Genomic DNA, 21850 nt, shown 5'->3' with positions numbered 1-21850 from the left:
AGAAAACAACCAAAAACCCAATTTTTCTTGGAGGAAAAAAAGGCAAAAGACTTGAGCAGAAAATACACAGCAGAAGATATGCAGATGGTAAATAGGCATACACAAAAAACCATTTCAAAATTTTTAGCTTTTAGAGAAATATAAAACTATACTGAGAAACACATCTCTTGTAAGGACTAAAACTACATTTTAATTGACAATAGCAAATGAAGAAGGAAATGAGAAGCAAGCAGATTTCTCTCTCTGTGGGATGCAAAAGGGAATGGCCACACCAATTAAGAGTTGGGCAGTTTCTGATCAAAACCTACACATACTACACTTATCAATAACTGCAATTTCACTCTTACTCACTCTAAAGAATGAAACCTATGCTCACACAGAAACCTCAACACAGAGAGTTACTACACTTGATTTCAGAGCATCAGGAGCTGGGAAGAAGTCACCAGCCCTTCCAAACCCTAATGGCAAACAGTCACCAATACAGGAACACACAAGTTAAAATACATCCAATAATTAAAACTGGTAAAATTTATTTCATATAAATTTCTATTTCAAGGAAGTTGAATAAGAAAGACCTAGTGTACACAGAAAAATGTAATCAAACAACAACAGCAAACCAAGATATCTGACATAAGGAACTGAACCATGGTTAAAGTAGGAACAGCCAGACTTGGACTCTAGCACATCTTCGCATACACATAGTCAACAAGTCTCTTTTTTGGTAATTTTAAAATAATTACGTCTCATACTATTCTGTTTTTAAAGATTTACTTATGTGTGCATTGTCTGTGCGACTGTATGAACATGTGTATACAAGCACATGGAGACCCGAGGAGGACATCAGATAACCATTTCTACCACTCTCTGCCTATTCCTTGAAACTGTGTCTCTTCCTGAACCTGGACTCAGAATGAAGCCTGAAAGCCGCACTGATGGTCCTGTCTCTGCTGACCTTGAAGCCCAGGTTACAGGCATGTGCAAGACTCCTAGTTCCACAGGTGATAGGATCCAAAGCAAAGGTTCTTAACCACTAACCCATCCTCTCCACATCCCATCTGCACTATTCTTCTTCACAAACACGGTTTCAGGACTGGATAAATGAACAGCATATTCTAGGTGCAATATACTTTTCAAGCTTTCTACCCTTGCCTTCTTGTTAATAATACTTAAGGCTTCAACTTTGTGACTAATAGAACAGCACAAGAAACAATTGGAAGGTTCATTAAAGCCCCTGTTAAATGTATTAAGAAAACAGAACGTAAAACATTCATTCAAACAAAATTCTACCAGGCCAGATGCTTACTATAAAGAGAAACTTTATTCTATTACTCAGCTACCAATAAAATATTTATGGCAATTGCCTAGAATTCTCCTAACAACACTTGAAAGAATACTTGTCCTATTTATAGAGATTTTTTTAAAGCAAATGGAAAAGAAAATGTGCCTGATTAAAGTCAAGTAAATGTCAAAAAAGGCCTAAATGAATAAAATTCGACACAAGTTGACCAGTCACCTCTCTGTCTAGCATCACTTGCCTCAACTTATCTCTGGCTGGTGCCTCCACAACCCTCTGTTCTCCCCATCTTAGCAACACTGCGTTGCCACACTGGCCACTCACTTTTAACCCATCATACCTCAGAGAGAACATGGCCATCTCGTGCATACTTGTTCAAACAAGGGAGAGAACTAGAACACGGGCTGGATGCTTGTGTCAAGGAAAAACAGCCTTGCTGTCTCCAGTCAGACAGATCTGTTCATGCTCCTCTCCTGCATGAACCTCTCATTGCTTCTTTTGTTTTGTTTTATATTCCTGTTTGCTTTCCCCATTAGTATTACATTCAAATATGTCCAAAGTGCTGTATTATCTGGCTTCTGCCCACCTTGCCAGACACGCACACACTCACACAGGTTTTTCAGAAAATCATGCAAACTACAATACTGCTTTCCTTGTGCATAATTTCCCCCTCTATGAGAAACAAGTTCTAGGAGAGCGGAACTTGATGTGGAAGAACTGAAAACTGCTTATCACGCAAGAGGAATAAACACTCCAAAATATAAACCCACCAACTATGACCAGAAATAGTGCTCAAAAGTAATCTAACACTAGGGCTGCATCTGCCACAGTCCAGCCCTCAGAAGCTCACACTGCTGGGAATGGCAGTCATTTGAAATGAGGGGATCCTATTTGCAAGATCTGCCTCTGGGTGACTCTGGTTCCCTCAGACTCCCACTCTCCATCAAAGCCATGGTTGGCCAGGCGGTGGTGGAGCATGCACTTAATCCCAGCACCAGGGACACAGAGGCAGGTGGATCTCTGTGAATTCGAGGCCAGTCTGGTCTACAAGATCTAGTTCCCAGACATTCTTCAAAGTTACAGAGAAATGCTGTCTCAAAAAATAAAACAAACAAAAAAGCCTTGGCGGCTGCAAGCACCAACCAAAGGGGGGGGGGAATGTCAAATATTAAAAAAAAAAAAAAAAAAAAAAAGATGTCCATCTCAGTAGAAACATAAAGTACCTCCTTCTGACTGTTCCCTGACTTGCCAGACCTTCAAGACCAAAGCCCACTTGACCATGTCATTCCTTCAGACCAAGGGCTTTGGGATCGTAGGAACCCACTCTGCTGCTGCTCACGAGTTGTGTGACCCTGGGAAGATTATTTCACATCTTGGAGTCACTGGTTGGCTCATCTATAAAATCAATTACCTTGAAGGGATGTTGTGACAACTAAATGCGCTAAGCACCTGGCAGAGCCTAGCACTTAGCAATCGGTAAACAGGGCAGAGCTTTTAAAAGGAATCATTTCTTACTGCAGCCTTCCGCAAGCACAGCTTTGGGTTAATATAATTTTTGTATCCTCTTTGCATGTACAAAAGATGTCATATCTCACCAAGGCATAACAAGCGTATGCCCTCTTGTTTCCCAAACTTCATCTCTGGTGAGCAATACTGTGTATAAGAATATTCTGCCAACAGCATCAAATGAGTTAGTGAAATGAGGGGATGCATTAGAATTTGTTTTGATGCCAATACACTCCCTAGAGTCTTCAAACCATCAAGAACGCTTTCCTAGGCAAATATCTCCTTATTCACAAACAAAACTGCAGCAGAATTTGATCTTAAACCGGATCCCAGCCAAGTATGGTAGCTCTTGCCAACAATTCTACTACTCAGACATCTGAAGCTAGGGAATCACAGTGAGTTAAAGGCTAGCCTGGGCAACATAGAAAGTGCAGCAGATATGTGACTGCAGAGAAAAAAAAGCCTTCCTCAAAACAAAACAAAACCAAAAAACTGAGGGCAGGAGAGATGACTCAGTGGTTAAGGGCGTGTACTGCTCTTCCAGAAGACCCTTGTGTGAGTCCCAGCACCCACATCAGACAGCACATAACTGCCAGTAACTTAAACTCCTGAGGGATTCCCATACCTCTGGAATCTTTGGGCACCTGCATACACATGCACATACTTACCCCCCTACACACACAGACACACAAATAAACACACAATTTTAATAAAATGAAACCGACAAAAAGAAGCTGGTTTAAAAATAACTGAGCAAAATATGGAGTATAACCACCTCATCAGTCAGTTCTCTGCACATGATTTCCAGGCTCTGCTTCCCAATAACCATTTACAGCATCACAGCATAGGTAAGGCTGTAGATTCCATTGCTTTCCTGTAATATTACACTGTAGGGATGCTTCATGTTGTTACAAGCTAAACATATTTATCACTTTATTTAAGATTGTCTACAAGTATTTTGCCTGCATGTGTGTTTATGCCCCATGTGTAAGCTAATGATAACTTTAAAAGATTACACTAGGACTGGGGAGATAGCTCAGTCAGTACAAAGCTTGCCTGTTATGCAAACATAAGGATCCAAGTCTGACCCCCAGGACCCATTTAAAGCAGCCATGGGTGGCAGTGTAAGCCTGTAATCCTACACTAGGGAGGTAAAGACAGGAGAATTCCTGGCATTTGCTGGCTAAATCCCTAATTGCCAGGTTTGGAGGGAGACTTTTGTCTCAAAATGTAGGTGGAAAGAAGTGGAAAAAGACATTCAATGACAACCTCTGACCTTTATATACGCTTATACACATGAACACATACTGATACACATAAACATGTGTGTCCACACACACACACAGAGACAGTATAAAGATTCAGTGACATCAGTGAGTTTCTATTACTCAGCAGTACTCTACTGAGCATTCATGGCTTCAGTGTGCTGTGGCTTCACAATCTGAAAGGTAAGGTCTAAACTCAAACCAGGCTCACAGGCAAGTCATTTCATCTTTGCAACCGCTGCTTCCTCATTTGTGAAATAGCCTCAAAACAAACTTGGGCCAAAGAGTCAGAGACGGCAAATGTAAAATATAATTTCCCTTGTTCCCAATTTTTCACAATTATACACAATGTGGCAAGAAATAGCTTCGTGAATAGGGACTTTGCTTTTCTTTCCCTTCCAGTGGGTTGGTTGTTTAGGATAAATTTCTCCAAAATGGATTATTGGGTTCAAGAGAAATTTTAATTTTATAACCATCAAAATCTCTTTCCAAATGGCCTTCACAAAGATTGTAGAAATTTAGACTGCCCAGCCAACCATCTGGCCAGGTTTTTGGAGGGCACGGCCAGGACATGCAGGAGTATGGGAACTCAGAAGGCTCAACCTAAGCCATGCCACTCCACAAATCTCTGTGCCCAACAATTAGCAGTCAAAAGACAAAGTTGACTCCTGGATACTGTGAAGACCCCATGTCATACAGGTAAGTCCACAGAGAGTGGCTGAGTCCTCGTCCTGCATGCCCTAGGCTTGGCTGCTTCCACTTGTCTGGATTCCAGCAGGTTCTTCTTCTGCCTTGTTCAAAATCTTCCCACTCTTAGCCTCACCTCGGTTTCCTTTCTGCTCTTTTTCCTGTCACTCTTGTTCTACATGTCCCATCCTCATTACAATCTGTCTCCCTCTAGCTGTATTATCTCCATTCATTTTATTAACAACTACCATAGAGAAACCATTTGTTGAAGACCTAAATGCCAGGCACTGTGTTCACCACAAGTTTATTAGATAAATATTAAGTTTCCCATTTTACAGAAGAAGCAATCAAAGTTTAGTGGTTCAGTATGTCATGCAGCTACTCATTCAATCAACATATGCCTGCCAAAAGTCTACTATTTTATTTGGTTCAATGTTGAGTACAAGACAGAAAAGTGATACATGTTAGCAAATATACAAAGACAGGGTGCTGAGGGATTGCTAGGAGACAAAACACAGAACTGAGACACAGCATTAGCGATAACCTTTCTAACCAATTCAAATTAAAATTTAGACATGAAGGTCCAGACAACCAAGGAAAGGGAAACACTGGATGCCAGGCCAGGGTGGAGCAGCTGTGAAGGCCCTGACACAGGAAGAAGCTGGGTGTGGTGGTAAAAAGCAGTCTGTGGGATGGAGCACTGTGTGACACAGAGACAAGAACATGCTGAACACCAAGAAACAAGGAACTGACCATCACATTGGGCAGGGCCTTGAGGGCCACGGCAAGAACTTAGAAACTTTATTCCACAGTCAAGGAAACACAAAAGAACCAGCAGAAAATCGAAACTGGCATGCTGAACTTAAGGCAGTGGATAGCAACCCTCACCTTATGGCAGACTTCAGCAGTCTGGACATCATGCTAGGTTCTTCCTATACTAAGGCTCAAAAACTGCTACACAACCCTGAAATACCTCACTAGCTTCACTTTCCCAGGACATTCTGGAAGTCACTCATATGGGACCACTAGTCAGTAGTCATCAAATGAGACATAAAACCGAAGTTTTGTCACCTTAAAATCCATGCTGGTCACACAGATTTTAAGCTGTCAGGCTACAAACATGGGGTGAAAGACAAGGGGGCTGCTCCCCAGTGACAAACGACCTGCAGCACATGTATTACGGAGCAAATTTTAAGATAGGAACCCTGCCAATCAGATTAGCCACTCAAATCTGACCAACTGCGTCAGCTGGGGCCAAGCTTTTCAACAAGTAGGAATAGGGGTTTTGACCAAAGAACGCTGGTACTTCAAGTAGATCAGGTTGGGACAAGAGGTAAAGCAACTTTCAACCTCACCTACCCAGGTTTCTCAGAAATTTTTAGAGAACACATCAGTGGAAGTCGGGCCTACTCTGGGGTCTATTGTTGGCTGCATGTGATTCTGATTTAAAGCTTGGGCCATCCAGAACTCCCATTTCCAGTCATTCATCCCCCCCAGGAAAAATTACACAAATATAAAAAGACAATACGCACAAGGATACTTTTACTGTCTCATATGTAACTATGGTGAATGAGAAACCGGAAGGCCTTATCAGAGACAATTATGGTTTATCACACCCAGTGGAATACAGGTCCCTCTCTGATGCTTCCATGACAACTGAAACAGAAACTACTCCTGCCACTCTCTGCCAAAACCTAGAGTTGAACTATTCTATACAGACCAGACGTAGGGTCTTCCTCACTCATCCATAATCTTTTTTTTCTTTTTCTTTTTTTTTTTTTTCAGTTTTCTAGACAGGGTTTCTCTGTAGCTTTGGGGCCTGTTATGGAACTAGCTCTTGTAGACCATGCTGGCCACAAGCTCACAGAAATTCACCTGCTTCTGCCTCCCAAGTACTGGGATTAAAAGTGGACCCTACCACCCCCAGGCATATTATTTTTTTTTAAAGGGACAATATGTCTAGTCCAGGTCCCAGAAGACAAGCACAGGCCTTCACAAAATGCTGACTTCACCAGGTCCTGTTTGATCCAAAAACCCTGGTACTCAACACCTAGGAAGACAAAGTCAGGCTTTCAGTGAAATAAAGTTCTTTGCTGACTTCTTCCCTAAAGCCTTCCGTGTGGACAGCTGACTTTATCATCAGTCAACACAGACAGCACATGACCAGGTACCAGTTTCAATACACACAGGAAGGAACCTGGTTTTCTCATCAGTGTTTCTACAACACTGTGAAACCACCAGGAAGACCTTGTGTCAAAAGGGCTGCTAGGTTCAAAGTCTGAGTAGGTCCCTACCCTCTGGGCTTGGATCCCCTGGCTTGTCGAATGACCAGAGGTCCTCTAGCTCTGTAGCTATGTCCCCACCCTCCACTCATCTCTCAGTTCCTGCTCCCACCCACTCTCTGCAACTCTCTTCTGGTGCTCCCACCTGCTCTCTGCATCTCTCTTCTGTGCTCCCACCCGCTCTCCACTCATCTCTCTTCTATGCTCCCACCCGCTCTCTGCACCTCTCTTCTGGTGCTCCCACCCGCTCTCTGCACCTCTCTTCTGTGCTCCCACCCGCTCTCTGCATCTCTCTCCTGGTGCTCCCACCCGCTCTCTGCACCTCTCTTCTGGTGCTCCCACCCGCTCTCTGCTTCTCTCTTCTGTGCTCCCACCCGCTCTCCACTCATCTCTCTTCTGTGCTCTCACCCACTCTCTGCACATCTCTTCTGGTGCTCCCACCCGCTCTCTGCACCTCTCTCCTGTGCTCGCATCCGCTCTCTGCACCTCTCTTCTGTGCTCCCACCCGCTCTCTGCATCTCTCTCCTGGTGCTCCCACATGCTCTCTGCACCTCTCTTCTGGTGCTCCCACTCGCTCTCTGCATCTCTCTTCTGTGCTCCCACCCGCTCTCCACTCAACTCCCTTCTGGTGCTCCCACCCGCTCTCTGCATCTCTCTTCTGGTGCTCCCACCTGCTCTCTGCATCTCTCTTCTGTGCTCCCACCCACTCTCTGCACCTCTCTTCTGGTGCTGCACCCGCTCCCCACTCATCTCTCTTCTGGTGCTCCCACCCGCTCCCCACTCATCTCTCTTCTGGTGCTCCTACCCACTCTCTGCATCTAACTTCTGGTGCTCCCACCGGCTCTCTGCATCTCTGGCCTCTATGATAAGACCTCACTCTCGATATCTCTCAGCTCATGATTCACTGTACTCTCCACGTCTCTGGCTTCTAAGCCTGAACCCCACTCTGTATTTATCACTCCCATACCCTAGAGTCTGGCCCTGCTCCTTCTATACAACACCTCTCAGGTCTCCTTTAACCCTATCACCTTGCCACCACCCTGTCCCCCTCAAAACTCTACTCCTTACATTCACAGTGTTGGGTAATCTTTTAAAAGCACAATTCTGACCACTTACATCACTGTCTATCACTGGTCCCCTCTCCCCTTCAAGAAAAAATCAGCAGTGTAACAGTCAAGAAACAGACTGCCTTCCTACTTCTAGGCTATATTTCCTTGAGATAGCCTCATTCTGAAAATACATCTCACAGTTTCCTGACTTTATTAACATGCCTTCTCAAAGCTGTATATGAATCTTCGTATACATAGAATTCTCCAAGCCCAGGTCACTTACTCAGTGCTATCTGTCTCTGGTATCCACAGGTGCCCTCTCTTATGCACTCACTGCATCACCAAACTATCTTCCTATCCATCGATCCAGTACGATCATAACAGGGAAACTTACCAGGGCAGAACCCACTGCAGATTCCCCACCTGACAGACGACCTGGCTTGCCTATGTGAAACTGTGTACTGAACAGATGAACTCTGAGAAAAGCACAAGCAGATCAATGCCTCACTAAACCTAGTTAATGCACCTGCTGATGCTCACACAGCAGTCACCTGAGACCAGAACAAGAAAAGCAGGGGTCTCCCTTTTAACTCAAAATTATTCTGCCTCTCTTTCATGTGCATGTCCCTTTAAATCTCATGTCAGATGCCAAGTTCTTTTCCTATAAGCACCTCCCAGAAAGCCCAGAGTGCCACCACAAAATGTAGCTCAGGCCAAATGAAAACTTTCAGTGACTTATAAAGACCTGCAAGGGAGACAGTGAGAGCAGGGTGGCCATTTCAATTTCAACTGCAAAATGTGCTCTCGAAAATGCTACAATAAAAAATATTAATGCCATAAAAACCTAACAGCAGCCAAAGGACCACAGTCATAAAGAAAAAGCATAAATTCTAAAACATATTGGCATAGAAAGCTCTCCCTCACCTTCAAGAAAAATGAGGTTTTGGCCATCAAGAACAGTCTGAGCAAGAGAAACTTCAATCACAAGGCAGAGCTGAGAAAAATGACAGTAATAAGATAGTAAGGAGGAAGGCCACCTGACACATGGATGGACTCAATGACAGAGGCATCATCCTCTTAACAGCCCATCTGAGAGGAGAAGAAATACAGGGAGGTTAAGCCGCTGGCCGAAAGTCACCAGCAAAAGGGATTAAGAGACAGTCTATGTGGAGAAGCTGTGGTCCTTAGTAAGGTCCTTTGAGAACACCATTGCCACACCACATACCCAAGCCTCGGTATGTTTTACGAATCTTAAATAGGGCAGGCAGGATTCTTTAGGGTTCAAAAGGCAGATGTGAGGCCAAAATTATACAATGCTGCTAAATCTCCTCATCTGATAATGAAACCATGTTCCTCAACAAAACATAATAACTGTTGATCTTGCAAAGTTGCTCTAATATTATGAAAAACTTCATATTTAAAGTGCCAAGCTCGGAGCCAGAGCCGAATAAACAGCAGTTATTATTACTCTTACGATCAAATAGGAACAAGCCTTTAACAGGAGAGCATATTTTAATTATACACGATGTGAAACAATCAGATCTCATTCAGTTCAGGCCCCAGACTTTACAACGTAACAGCGCATGTACAGCTGAAATTATAACAACTCTAAGCTTAAAAATGACTTGTTTCCATTAGAGATCTGACAAGCCATTTCTTCAATTGGTCACTGGTGGTTTGCAGATAACTATTAGCAGTAATGAGTATGCTAAATTAAATCCAGAGACAGCACCGCTCTGTTCTGCAAAGACAACTGGGGAGAGAAAGGCATAATTGTAGGCGTCCTTCTCTCTGCGTCCTCCATCTTCTCTCTGACAAATATCTCCTGTGTCTTGCATAGTATGGATGTCATTTGGTCACAAATGAAGAAGAGTCTAATTCTTCCCATGATGAACGAGAGTGTTGAGCAGATTACTTGTTAAAGAGAATTGGAATTTGGAAAATAACCTTAGTTTCCTGTTACCTGGCAACAAGCCCCTCTGCTAACAAATGAAAGGTAACAATGTTGGAAGTCACTGAGCATCAAAGCCAAACCTGTCACCAGTAAGCCATTCTCTGGCAATTACAACACAGCACTGGGTACAGGCTACCCATGCTCCATTCACCAGCCACAAAGTCTACAAAATGAAAGGGGAGGGGCAATGCAGCAGAACAAGGATGCTTAAGTGAACTCAGGCAGTGGAGCTCGTGTTATGCAGGCGTCAGAACCTGAATTCAAATCCCCAGCAATCACTTAAAAAGAAAGAAAAACAATCAAACAAACAAACCTGAGCAGGGCCAGGCATGCCTATGAGCCCAGCACTGGGAGGAGCAGAGATGACCTAAATAACTGCATTACCGATATTGAAAATCCTCGGATTTTGCTGGCCAGCCAGTCAACCTGCCAGCCTAGCTGCAAAAGTTCAGTCGCAAGGGAATAAGGCAGACAGTGACAGAGGAAAATAACTGCCATCGTTAGTTAGCTCTGGCTTTGACATACAACCACACAGTCATACACATTAGCATACTCAACATGCATGTACTACACACACACAGCATACACATACCACACACTCTAAAGTAGATTAAAATAAACCTTAAAAGAATATTCATTTTCTAAAAAGTGAAACTGAATCCTAGTTCTGCCTCTTACGAATTTATTATCTGACCATAAATCAGTCTCTCCTATTCTGAGACCTCCTTTGTAAAATTGCTAATAGAAAACACCTCATGTTTGCAGCAAGAACCAAAGAGAATTTATAAATCATGTACCTATGATACTGTCAGCTACATTTTAGTGAATAATACGGCAACACTCTCATCTTTAAGACACCAGAAACAAACCAATTACCAGTCAGAACCTAGCAGAACCTTTACGAAAGACTGGTTGTGTGTACATGTAAACGCCTCCTCATATAAGGCCCAGGCCACAAAAGCCCCACCACATGGCATGTATCACCCCCTCCCTCGCCTCTGGCATTACAACAGTTCTCAGGAAACAGTTGTCTCCTGGCCTGGCTACACGGTGGCAGCAGACATGGCTTCTTAGAGGAGGATGATTTGGTTTCTTCACTTACATTTTCAAAGTCCTTCATGTTCCAGGCTCTGGTAGGCCACACCTTTTCTTCTGACACGTTTGGGAGCACTTTAGAAAGGCAAAGAGACAAGCTCGTTAGTGTATTCAGGCTACCCAGCATCCGTAATGGGGTCAAGAGCAGGAGAGAAAATCAGAATAGCAGTCAGTGTACCCACAGGCACTTATTGCTTGCTGGCATTTACTGACTCAAATCAGTAATTACTACATTCTCAATATTGGCAAAATACCTACATTGATTGCAATATAGCCACATGTGCCAAGGTGATGAACCCCAGAAATACATGGGTGATGTGACAAAGTAGACAGTCCTGACATGTGCTTCCTCCTCCTCACATGTCAGTAACTGACACAGCACAGCTGGCAAAGACTTTCTTAAAACACCAGTGAAGACTTTGAGATTTGTAGGCCACACGAACCTAAAATCTCCCATGGCTACTCAACAGAAATAATAATTTTATATATATAAAATTATTTATATATATATTATATATATATATATATATATATATATATATATATATATATATATATATATATAAAATGCTCAGAGGATGGAGGATGCTAAGTAACCCAGGAAAGCCAAAGAAGGTAGTGAGCTTTGAGCTGAGTTCTCAACAAAGCAGGCAGCGGTGGGCAGAGGATAAAACAGCAGACCCCAGGCACAGACAAGTGTGGGCAGAGACAGTGCAGACTCCTGTGTCCCTAATAAGGGCACAGGGGTTTCTCTTCTGTCCTCAGTTGGTGCTCAGCAATGCCTGTTGGAGAAGCCCATGCCTTTCTTCCGCTACTTCAGGCCAATGCCAACTCTCAGATCCAGTGTCCAGTCTCTCAGCCAATGTGCATCTCACTCCCTTCCTCCCTCACAGCACCTAACACAGCACCTAACACATCTCTGTTGATAACCTGGATTAAATGATTTATCAGAGTAACTTCTTATCTATCTGTCCTCAGTCTATAGGCAATGACATTCCAAGCTGATTCTCAATGCTTGGCCAGACTCTGGCAAGAAGACAAGTACATCCAAGGCTGAATTAAGGGCAAGCTTCACAACTTTCTGCTTATCAAATGTTTTCTTTCAAGTAAAAGTCAACGGGTCCCAAAGGAAAACCTGGGGACGACCTATTAAGTTATATCATTCCCTGGAAATAAATCTTGTTATTCTCATTCTGTCTGCTCCAAAAGCTTCTTTTTGCATTATCTCCTGACTTTAGAGAAGAAAAAAAAAAAAAACCCTGAGTCAAAATATCTCTTAAAAAAAAATTCAGCAAGGAAAATTGTTAGCACTACATACACAGACACTTAGGAAGGCACACACTTCTTCCAGAATAGAAATAATTCAGAAGAGAAAACCAGACTTGCATAATCCAGTGGGATGCAGTCTCCCACAATCCAGCTTGAACATAACATGTTGCAATTTACAGAGGAACACCTCCTACAGTTTGAGCAGCTACTTCCTGAGGCTAGACCGCAGCCAGCAGCCTGCTACAAAACCCTGGTACAATGAAGTACAGACAGCTGCTCTCTTGGGTCTCAAGCATTCAGGAGTAGAAACCAACACAACCCTAGGGTCCAAGCTGGTACCAATTCAATGTCCAGCCTCCCCACAGCTATTTATTAACAGGAAGTAAATTTGAGTCTAAGAACGGTTCTAGTCCATGTATATGAAGAAGATTAAGTGCAAATCAGTACACATATACAAAATGCTGAGTGCCCACTGTGAACACTCAGGTTGATTCTGGGCCTCAGATGCTCATGGTGTTAGCCTACTCCCCATTTTTTCTTGGCTTGCACACTTACCTCCATTTCCCAAGCCAGCAATGTCATTGATGCCACCCAGCTCACTTGGCAGAATAGGGTGAAGGTCACTAGGAGAGAGCACAGGGGGATGAGAGATGATCTAGCACTTGATCAAAAGTCGCCTGAAAGGCAGCTACAAATAACTAACACCAAGAAAATATTCCAAAGAACCAAAAGTATCACTCACAGGGAATAGACATATTTTCCTTCACCTTAATTTTCTATTTCTTCCAAAAAGCATCACTAAAAGAACAAAGTCTATTTTCTACACTGAATTTTAAAAACTAAAATCAAATTTAACCACCATCTTTTGAATGGGTGCTATTTTAAATTTTACTTTTTATATATTAAAAGCCTCCAAAAGTAAAGGTAGGAAGCCTTCAATGGCATTATTTCACTTCGTACACTTTGCACCTCCTCACGACTATGGCCTCCTGACACCAGGGGTAGGGATAATGAAGAATAAATGAGAAGAGGAAGGGCCTTCTAGCCTCTGCACACAGCAGGGTCCCCATTCTTTACTGGATGAATGGGTGAACATTCATAAACTGAAGAGCATCTGCCATGTGCCAGGAGAGGAAGGCCATGGGCCCCAGAGCGAGTGCACTTCTCTACCTCATCCTCCTGGCTTATTTTATTGCCTCTCTGAAGGAAGCTACCTCTTTCTGTGCTTCTAGTTGCCAGAAATAACTGTCTTTCACACTAGAAGACCCAAAGGAAACTAAGCTTTCTACTGGCAGTGCCATCAGAACTGGAGCAGAAATGGACTTACCCTGAAAAACAATCAAATGAACAAGTGCACTGTTGTTTGTCTCTGAACATCCTTTTCCACTGTCTGCCATGAATTTTAATTAGAGCAGAAAAGCATAAAGATGAAAATCAGATATACCTAAAGCTCATTCTCACTAGAGATTACCAACCCAGTCACTTCCTAAGAGATAAGCAATGACTTCAGAAACAAGGTGCCTGATAGTCTTCGCCTGGGCATTTATACACAGAGAATCACAGTTTTATGTTCTGGCTTAAAATAAGACAAATGCAGGCTGGGGAGACAGCTCAGTGGGTAAATTGTGTACTGCACATGCATAAACAGTTTGGATACCAAGAGACCATGTAGAAGCCGGCTGTGGTGGCATATGCCTATAACCCCAGCACTGTTAGGGGCGGAGCTAACACATGCATCTGGGGGCTTTCTGATCAGTCAGTATATACTAAGCACCAAGTCAATGAGAGACTCTATCTCAAAAACCAAGGTGGGGAGCAACAGGTAGAGGAAGATCCATGAAGGGACACAAACAGATGGACACACACCAATGCATTTAAAGTGAGTGTGATACTCTACACCACCCTTCATCCTACAGTTTCAGTGACTGTACACATGGGTCTGTGACCACATTTGTAACCCTACAGAGCATTCTGTCGCAGTAATTTTTCAATTCTACTGGCATTGATTCATAAAGAATTCCTTACTGCCTGAAACCGTCTCTGTTCTTTCCTACTTTAATAAAACACATGACTGTAACCTAGGAAGCTGACTTTAAGAGCCAAAAATGGGGGTTGTATACAGTCTAAAAGGTGCTTTTAAAGGATTTGTATTTACCTGATCCCCTGCTAACTGGAATTCAACTTGTTTCTAAGCAGCTCTTTTAAAATCTGCTGTATGAATATCTGTACACTGGTCCCGTTGTGTATATGTATGAGGATGCCTCTAGAGCAGATATGAAGAACTGAAATTGTGGGGTTGAAATAATTCACATTTTTTAATCTGGGCAAAAAAGACATATCACCAAAGAAAACACACAAATGGTTAAGAGTCACATAAGAATTTATACACTACCATCAGGCATTAAAGGATCAGTTCTACAGTGACATAATATCACACCTGCCGTGATGACTTGAGTAGAAAAGACAATGAGAATTGCTGGTGAAATACAAAAACCCAGAACCTGCAAAACACTGCTGGTGAAAAAGAAAAATGGCACCTCATCTTTGAAACGTGTTTGGCAGTCCCTCAAATAACAAGCACAGAGTTTCCATACAGCCTGGCAGTTCTACTCCTGTGTGGAACCAAGAATTCCATAGTTTCAGAGAAAACTCGTGTCCAAACAAAACTCATATGCAATTAAAGGTTCACAACAATGTTCATAATAGACAGAAAAAAGTAACAACATCCATTGACATGAACAAGACAAGGTACATAGGTACAACAGACTATTATTTGACACAAAAGGGAAAAAGCAGGGATGCATGCTGCATTGTGTATCTAACAAAAGAATGTGCACTGTAAGGTACCTTATATATGAACAGACAATCTATAGACTCAAAAATATTGACTCTGGACAAGGGAGTCTGAAGTGGGGACAGGGTGACAACAGGAAAATGAGGAAGGATTGCTAAGGGACACATGTTTCTTTTCAAATAACGAAAATGTTTTAAATTTGGATTGTGGATACGCTGACACACCATTTATATTCTGTAGTTTCTTTAAATGGGTAAGCTTTACGGTATAAAAACTACAGGTTCATGCATGTGCACCTGTTCATATGGGGGCATACGTTAGTGTGCATGTATGCACACGAGTGTGCAGAGACATCTGGAGGTGAGAAGTTCATCTGCAGGGTCATTCCTCAGGAGCCATCTGCCTTGGCTGTTTTGTTTTGTTTAAAACAGGGTCTTTTTTTCTTGGGCCTGGGGTTGGCAGATTACTCTAAACTGGCTCATCTGCCAACCCCAGGAATCCTCTGATCTCAGCCCTCCGGCACACATCACCAGGCACAGTATTCTGTAGGTAGGTTTTGGTGATCAAACTCAGGTCCTTTATCAACTGAGGAACCACAGTTCTCCTCAAGCCTCGCAGATCAAGAATGCCCTGGATCCAAGCTAGCCCTCCCACTACCACCAAGTCCTCACCTGATTTCACCCCATCCTCTTTTCAGACCCTTTCTCCAGGCATCCATGAGGATGGTCCAAATATAACTGTGCTTATGGTTAAACATTTCCTTCCAGCTGCTCCTAATACGGCAGCAGGTACTTCATAGCCACGTGCTGGAGCAATGAGCTTGAGCTCAGGCCTCAGGACACTCCCAGCTGAACACAGACAGACAGTTGGCATGAAACAAAGAGATGAACTGAGGGCTGCGGTGTTGAGGATCCTGTATTGCCAACAGTAGGAATTTAAGAACACACGCCGAGTTCACATTTTCTCCAGTAGGTGCCAGGGGCTTAGCATGTTCACTCTTACTTCATCTGCATGGCCATCAATTAAATAAGTTTATCAACAAAGTAAAACGGAGGCTTGTAAGAAAAGTGACTTCTTCAAAGCAGCGTAACTAGTACATGGCTCAATGAGGGTTTCTACTGTCTTCTGTATCTGTGCTATCACGCTGACTGCCAAGCACGGGATCTTTCTACATAAAAAGATGTAAATTTCTCTCTTTTTTTAATTTTTGTTCTTTAGTTTCTTGAGACAGGATTTCTCAGTACTTTTGGAGCCTGGAACTAGCTCTTGTAGACCAGGCTGGCCTCAAACTCACAGAGATCTGCCTGCCTCTGACTTCTGAGTAAATTTCTTAATTGGGGCAGGACCCTGGATCCACATTACACAAGGATAGAGCTGTTTGAAACACACAGAAGGATTAGGTTCAAAGCAAATAGTGTACCCTGACCTAATGAAACAAAAGTTCACAGACAAAGTGGCCTCAGTTTAGGCTGTAAACATGGGGTTTGCAAATTACCAAGAGAAAAGTGCTCAGAAAGCAACATATTAAAATGAAAAGCTATGGTTTTTATCCTGGGAACTTGTAGTAACATTTTATGTTTTAACAAATAAAGCTTGCCTGAAGATCAGAGTACAGAACTAAGCTACTAGAGGCCAGGTAGTGGTGATACACACCTTTAATCCCAGGGCTCTAGAGACAGAGGCAGAGGAAGACTCTGTTAGATCAAGACCACACTGGGCACAAAGACTGAATCTGTCTAAAGGAGAGAAAAACAGCTCACACAAAGGTGATCCCAGCACTTGGTATCCCACACCTTTAATAACAACACTAGGGAGGTAGAGCCATGAGGGATATGGCTGGGTGGAGAGAGGAATGTAAGGCAGAAGGAGACAGGAACTCAGTGCAGTCTGATATTTGGTGAAGACAAATGGAGTCTGGAGATGCAGTCTGAGGACAGGACCACCCTTCTGTCTGGGCACTGGTAGAAGTGAAAGAACTCTCTAGTAGCTGGCCTCTCTACTTCTCTGATCTTCAGCATTAACCCCTGTAACTGACTCTGGATTTTAATTATTATTACCAATTAGAATTCATGCTACAGAAACTATTTTTTCCTGATGTGGTCACCTAATGATTCTCTTGAATGGCCAGTTCAATGTCCTAAAAGAGCCCCTGAATACCCAGTTTGATTAGTTTAGACTAACCAGAAGGTCTGCAAGAACCCCTGAATACTCAGTCTGATGAGTTCAGACTAACTAGAAGGCAGAGCAGGCTTAGAGTCAGGAAGTTTAGATTTACATCCTGATTTATCATGTGACCCCAGACCATTCTGTTCAGCTCTCTATGCTTCAGGGGTCCCATAGGTAACATGGACAAAAGCAGCCCCTCAAAGAATCAGTTTTCACTCAGTGACTTAATAAATGTCATTCTGCTCCCATTGTATCCCAGACACTAGGCTAGGAAGTGGGGTTGCTAAAGTGAACAAAACTGGTTCCTGTTCTAAAATAGGTCTCTGTCTCATCTGGTGATGACCATATGTTAAAAGCCAGCACCTGCACTGTCCAATACACAAGTCATTAACTATGACTTGAAATGCAGCTTGTCCAAACTGAGAAGGAAACTAAGTATAAAATGTCAGGCCAGATGTCAAACATTAAGATTGAAAAATGTAAAATACACCACCAACAAGTTTTCCATAGATTCTGCTAGAACTCTATACGGAAATATTAAGCTACATAAAGTATGTCATTAATTCAGCTGTTCCCAAAGTTGCTGCTGCTTGGTGGTAAAGCACTTGCTGAGCACATGTGAGACCCTGCATTCAAACTCCAGCACCACAAACGAAGGAATTTCATTTGTTTCTTTTTCTGCTTTTTAATTGTGAATACCAGAAAGTTGTGGTTGTTGTTGCTGTTTTGAGACGGGGTTTCTCTGTGTAGCCCTGGCTATACTGGAACTTGCTCTGTAGACCAAGCTGGCCTTGAACTCTGAGATCCACCTGCTTCTGCCTCCTGAGTGCTGGGAAAAGGTGAGCACCACCATGCCTGGCTTACATGACAGTTATTAATTAAATATACACCACCGTTCGTACTTCTATTGGACAGTGCTGATGACTGTCAACAAGGCTCAGACAGAGAAGGGTGAGAGTAGCTGGAACAGTACAGACAGCCCACTCAAGGAGGGGAATATCAGGGAGGGTTTCCTAGCAGTCGAACAGGGTGTTAATAAGGCAAAAGGTATAGGAAGGGCAGCTAAGGCAGCAAGAAACAACACAGCAACATCATTTCTCACCCAGAACTTAACAGTCAGGCATAGGGCAAAGAGTTTGGGGAAGACACAGAGTTGGGAACCAGAGAGAAGGGAAGCTACAGGCAGATGCAGCAGGCTATGAAGAAACTAGAAAGCCACATTACAGAACTTCAGCCTGAACACGGCAAGTTGCCTGGAGGGCCTAGAGTGGGTTAGGAGGCGAATTACCAGAAATGAATGCAGCATCTGTCCTGTCAAGGCAGGGGAATGAAAGAGAGTATTAGCAGATCCATTGAGTTAGACACTGGGCTAGGTTAGTTGTCATGCCAATAACCCATTCCAAATATCCAAATAATCTAAGTTCTGGTCCCAAGAGCTTTGGACAGAAGGCACAACTGGCAGTGGTGGTAGTGATGGCAACACAGATCACCCTTTTCAACACTGTTGTGTCAGCTGCAAGCCTGGCCAAGAGAACTGCTAGGCAGCCATTGTTTCTTTTCAGCTCATTCAATTCTGGTGAGGGCACATGTGCCTATTACCATTTTACAGAGCAGAGCAGAAGTCTTTTACCAAGGTCACCCACATAGTCAACTTAAGGGCTGGACTTGAATCCAGTTCCGTCCATCTCCAGCCAAGGCTCTTAACTCCTGCAATGATGCCTCTGTCCTGGGTGGCTACTGTGTGAGCCCTTAGACAAAGTCTAAAACAACAACACACTTCCCATCGTGAATGCAAATTCTCGGACAAGAACGAATCACTAAGTGCCCTAGGGTCCCAGTCCCAACCAACCCCTACTAATACAAATCCCAATTAGGCCCATCTCCTCCCACTCGTTCAAAAAAGTCCCTTACATTCCACACATTTTCTCAGAGTATATTCCAGAATACCACAGACGAGCGTGGAGCTGGCTGGACACCCCCAGGTCCCAACACACACGGGCCTCAAGGGACAGAACCACCATCAATACGAACCCCAACGCAGTTACCACAAAACCAAAGTCAGGGCCACACCTGCAGCCGCTGAGGGTCCCAGGCAGGGTGACGTCCTCTTCCATCCCCGAGTCCATCATGAACACAGAGATGGTGGCACCGGTGTGTGCGGCGGCGGCGCCACTGGTTCTCCAAGCGGTCGCGACGAGCTGGGCTGCCCAGGTCCCGCCCCTTCCAAGCCAGCTCTTGTTCTCAGTCAAGCGGCGCGGTTGGAATTCAAACCGCAGCCGCCGCCATCTTTCCTCCGCGTCTTCCTACGGAAACCAGGCGGGGTCAGCAGACACGGGCGATGAAGCCACCCTGCACAGGCCTGAAACCGGGCAGGGAAGAGTGAGTGGGCGCCATCTTAACTCAGGGCAGAACCAGCGCGCTTGAAGCTGTAATACTAAGAGAGGAGAGGTTGGCCGCCATTTTTTTTAGAGTGTGAGGGCACTCGGGCCGAAGCCAAGGTAGGGGCCATATTTGTTGAGGGTAAAACTCCGCCCGCGTCAGTTACTTAAAGCGGGAGGTGGGCCATCTCATCGTGTCTAATTCTGTTTGCAGTTGTAATCATGACTCCTCACCACCCTCCGCGCCTTGGTTCTTCTACCAAAAGACTTCGGCTTTATGTTGAAACTCAGATAACTGAATTCTGCTTCGATTTAGAAAAATAACACCTGTGGAACTAATATACAGGTTGAGTTTGAAACCTCTTACCTATATTAGCAATACTTCATGTCAAAGCTTTCAGTACATTTAGTTACCATTAGGACTCATGCACCAACAATCAGTAAACTGAGAAGGAGAGAGAAGAAATAACTTGCCCAAAGTAATGAATAAGATTACTATCCACTAAAACTAGATCCTTAGCTACTTGCATTGAGAACAGCGTTCCCTGGAACCATTTTTTAAACTTCCTGAACAGAGAATGAAGATATTCTGAGAAGAGCCATTCTGTGCCATCAAAAATAATAGTGTGGACAAAATTAGAATTTCAGGTATTCTTCCCTTGGAAACCCTCCCACTCTCAAGAGTTTTTCTTCACTTTTCTTTAATAAATCTACACAGGTATGTGAGAGAGGAATGGGAAGGGGACAGAAGGGAGTGAGGAGGGAGAGGGTGGAGAAGGGGGAGGGAGAGAGAGCACCCCAAGAGAGAGCAAGGAAGAGACAGAAGGGGAAAGAAAGGGGGAAGGGATACAAGGATATGGAACAGTTCTTGCTAACTGTAGAGCAGATTGTCCTTCCGTTTTTGTTTTGTTTTGTTGTTGGTTTTTGTTTTTGTTGGTGGTGATTGTTTTGGGGGCTGGGAACTCTGCAGTTACAAGGCTTTTTGACTTTTACCTGCCATATTTTGTGGGACTTGGGGATGGAATGGATGACTTTGACTGACAAGCATATCTGAGAAAATGGGCTAGTACCTATCCTATAAGACTTTTGTAAGGATGACCTGAGATATCTTTATGAAATCTGTCAATAATAATTCTATATGTTCACATCTTCACTCTTTTTTTTCCCACATACTGTTAACATTTTATTTGTGTAGCTTTTGTCTCTAATAAAAGAATATCATTGCTTTTCTGTTTTATCCCAGAGAACTTGAAAGGAGACATACTTTCAATTCATTATTTGAGAATTTCATCCATGTGTACAATATATTTTATATTACCACCCTCACTCCCCTTTTTTTTATTAATTTATAAAAATTTCCACTTCTGCCCCTCCTTCCAATACCCTCTCACTCCCCCCACTCCCTCTCCTCCTCCCTCTCCAGTCCTAAGAGCAGTCAGGGTTTCCTGCCCTGTGGGAAATTCAAGTTCCTCCCCCCTCCCTCCAGGTCTAGGAAGCTGAGCATCCAAAGAGACTGATCCCAAAAAGGCAGTACATGCAGAGGAAACAAGTCCCAGTGCCATTATCAATGGCTTCTCACATCTTCATTCTTATTCCCCATTAACCTCAAACATTCTTTCTTTCCAAATTAGCAAGAGCTGTGATTTGAGCCCAGATGCTTCTGAACTCCAACGTCTTCAGTGGATCAGACAGGCCATATTTCCCAAGTGGGTGAGGAGGTGTCATTAGCTTCCATGAGTTTTACATACTCCAGTGAATAACCCCCATCCATGCTCATACAAGCAACTCTAATGAAACTCAGTGATGAGAGAGTAGGAGAGAGACTAGTGAGAAAGAACAAAGGAGTCATCAGGAGTACATCAGGACAAGAGAATGTAATGGGAGGTGATGAATGTGATCATAACAAACTGTATACAGGAATGAAATGTAAAAGCAAAAGCAGAGGGCTGGAGAGGTGGCTCAGAGGTTAAGAACATTGACTATTCTTCCAGAGGTCCTGAATTCAATTCCCAGGACCACATGGTGGCTCACAACCATCTATAATGAGATCTGGTGCCCTCTTCTTGTCTGTAGGCACACATACAGACAGAACACTGTATACATAATAAATA

General features: G+C 43.4%; 1 protein-coding gene across 13 annotated transcripts in view; it reads right to left on the bottom strand.

Moving 5' to 3' along the window:
• The window catches only part of Cdk5rap2 (CDK5 regulatory subunit associated protein 2), a 183639-nt gene extending 163968 nt beyond the window's left edge, over nucleotides 1-19671 (bottom strand). For 3 of the 13 annotated variants that reach the window (XM_087904938.1, XM_087904939.1, XM_087904946.1), the window contains exons 1-3: nucleotides 19432-19671; nucleotides 12957-13024; nucleotides 11140-11207 (exon numbers count right to left, since the gene is read on the bottom strand). In XM_087904938.1, the coding sequence (XP_087761064.1) occupies nucleotides 11140-11207; nucleotides 12957-13024; nucleotides 19432-19490 (195 nt within the window). In that variant the 5' untranslated portion in view covers nucleotides 19491-19671. Of the gene's footprint in view, nucleotides 1-11139; nucleotides 11208-12956; nucleotides 13025-15866; nucleotides 15989-19431 lie in introns of those variants that run through there. The other 10 variants (XM_087904934.1, XM_087904937.1, XM_087904940.1 and 7 more) reach the window with 6 other exon arrangements.
• Between the last annotated feature and the right edge of the window lie 2179 nt (nucleotides 19672-21850).

Source organism: Myodes glareolus, chromosome 3 (genome assembly GCF_982192425.1).
Source record: "Myodes glareolus chromosome 3, mMyoGla1.1, whole genome shotgun sequence".
NCBI classification, from domain to species: domain Eukaryota; kingdom Metazoa; phylum Chordata; class Mammalia; order Rodentia; family Cricetidae; genus Myodes; species Myodes glareolus.
This window is presented reverse-complemented; position numbering and strand designations above follow the sequence as displayed.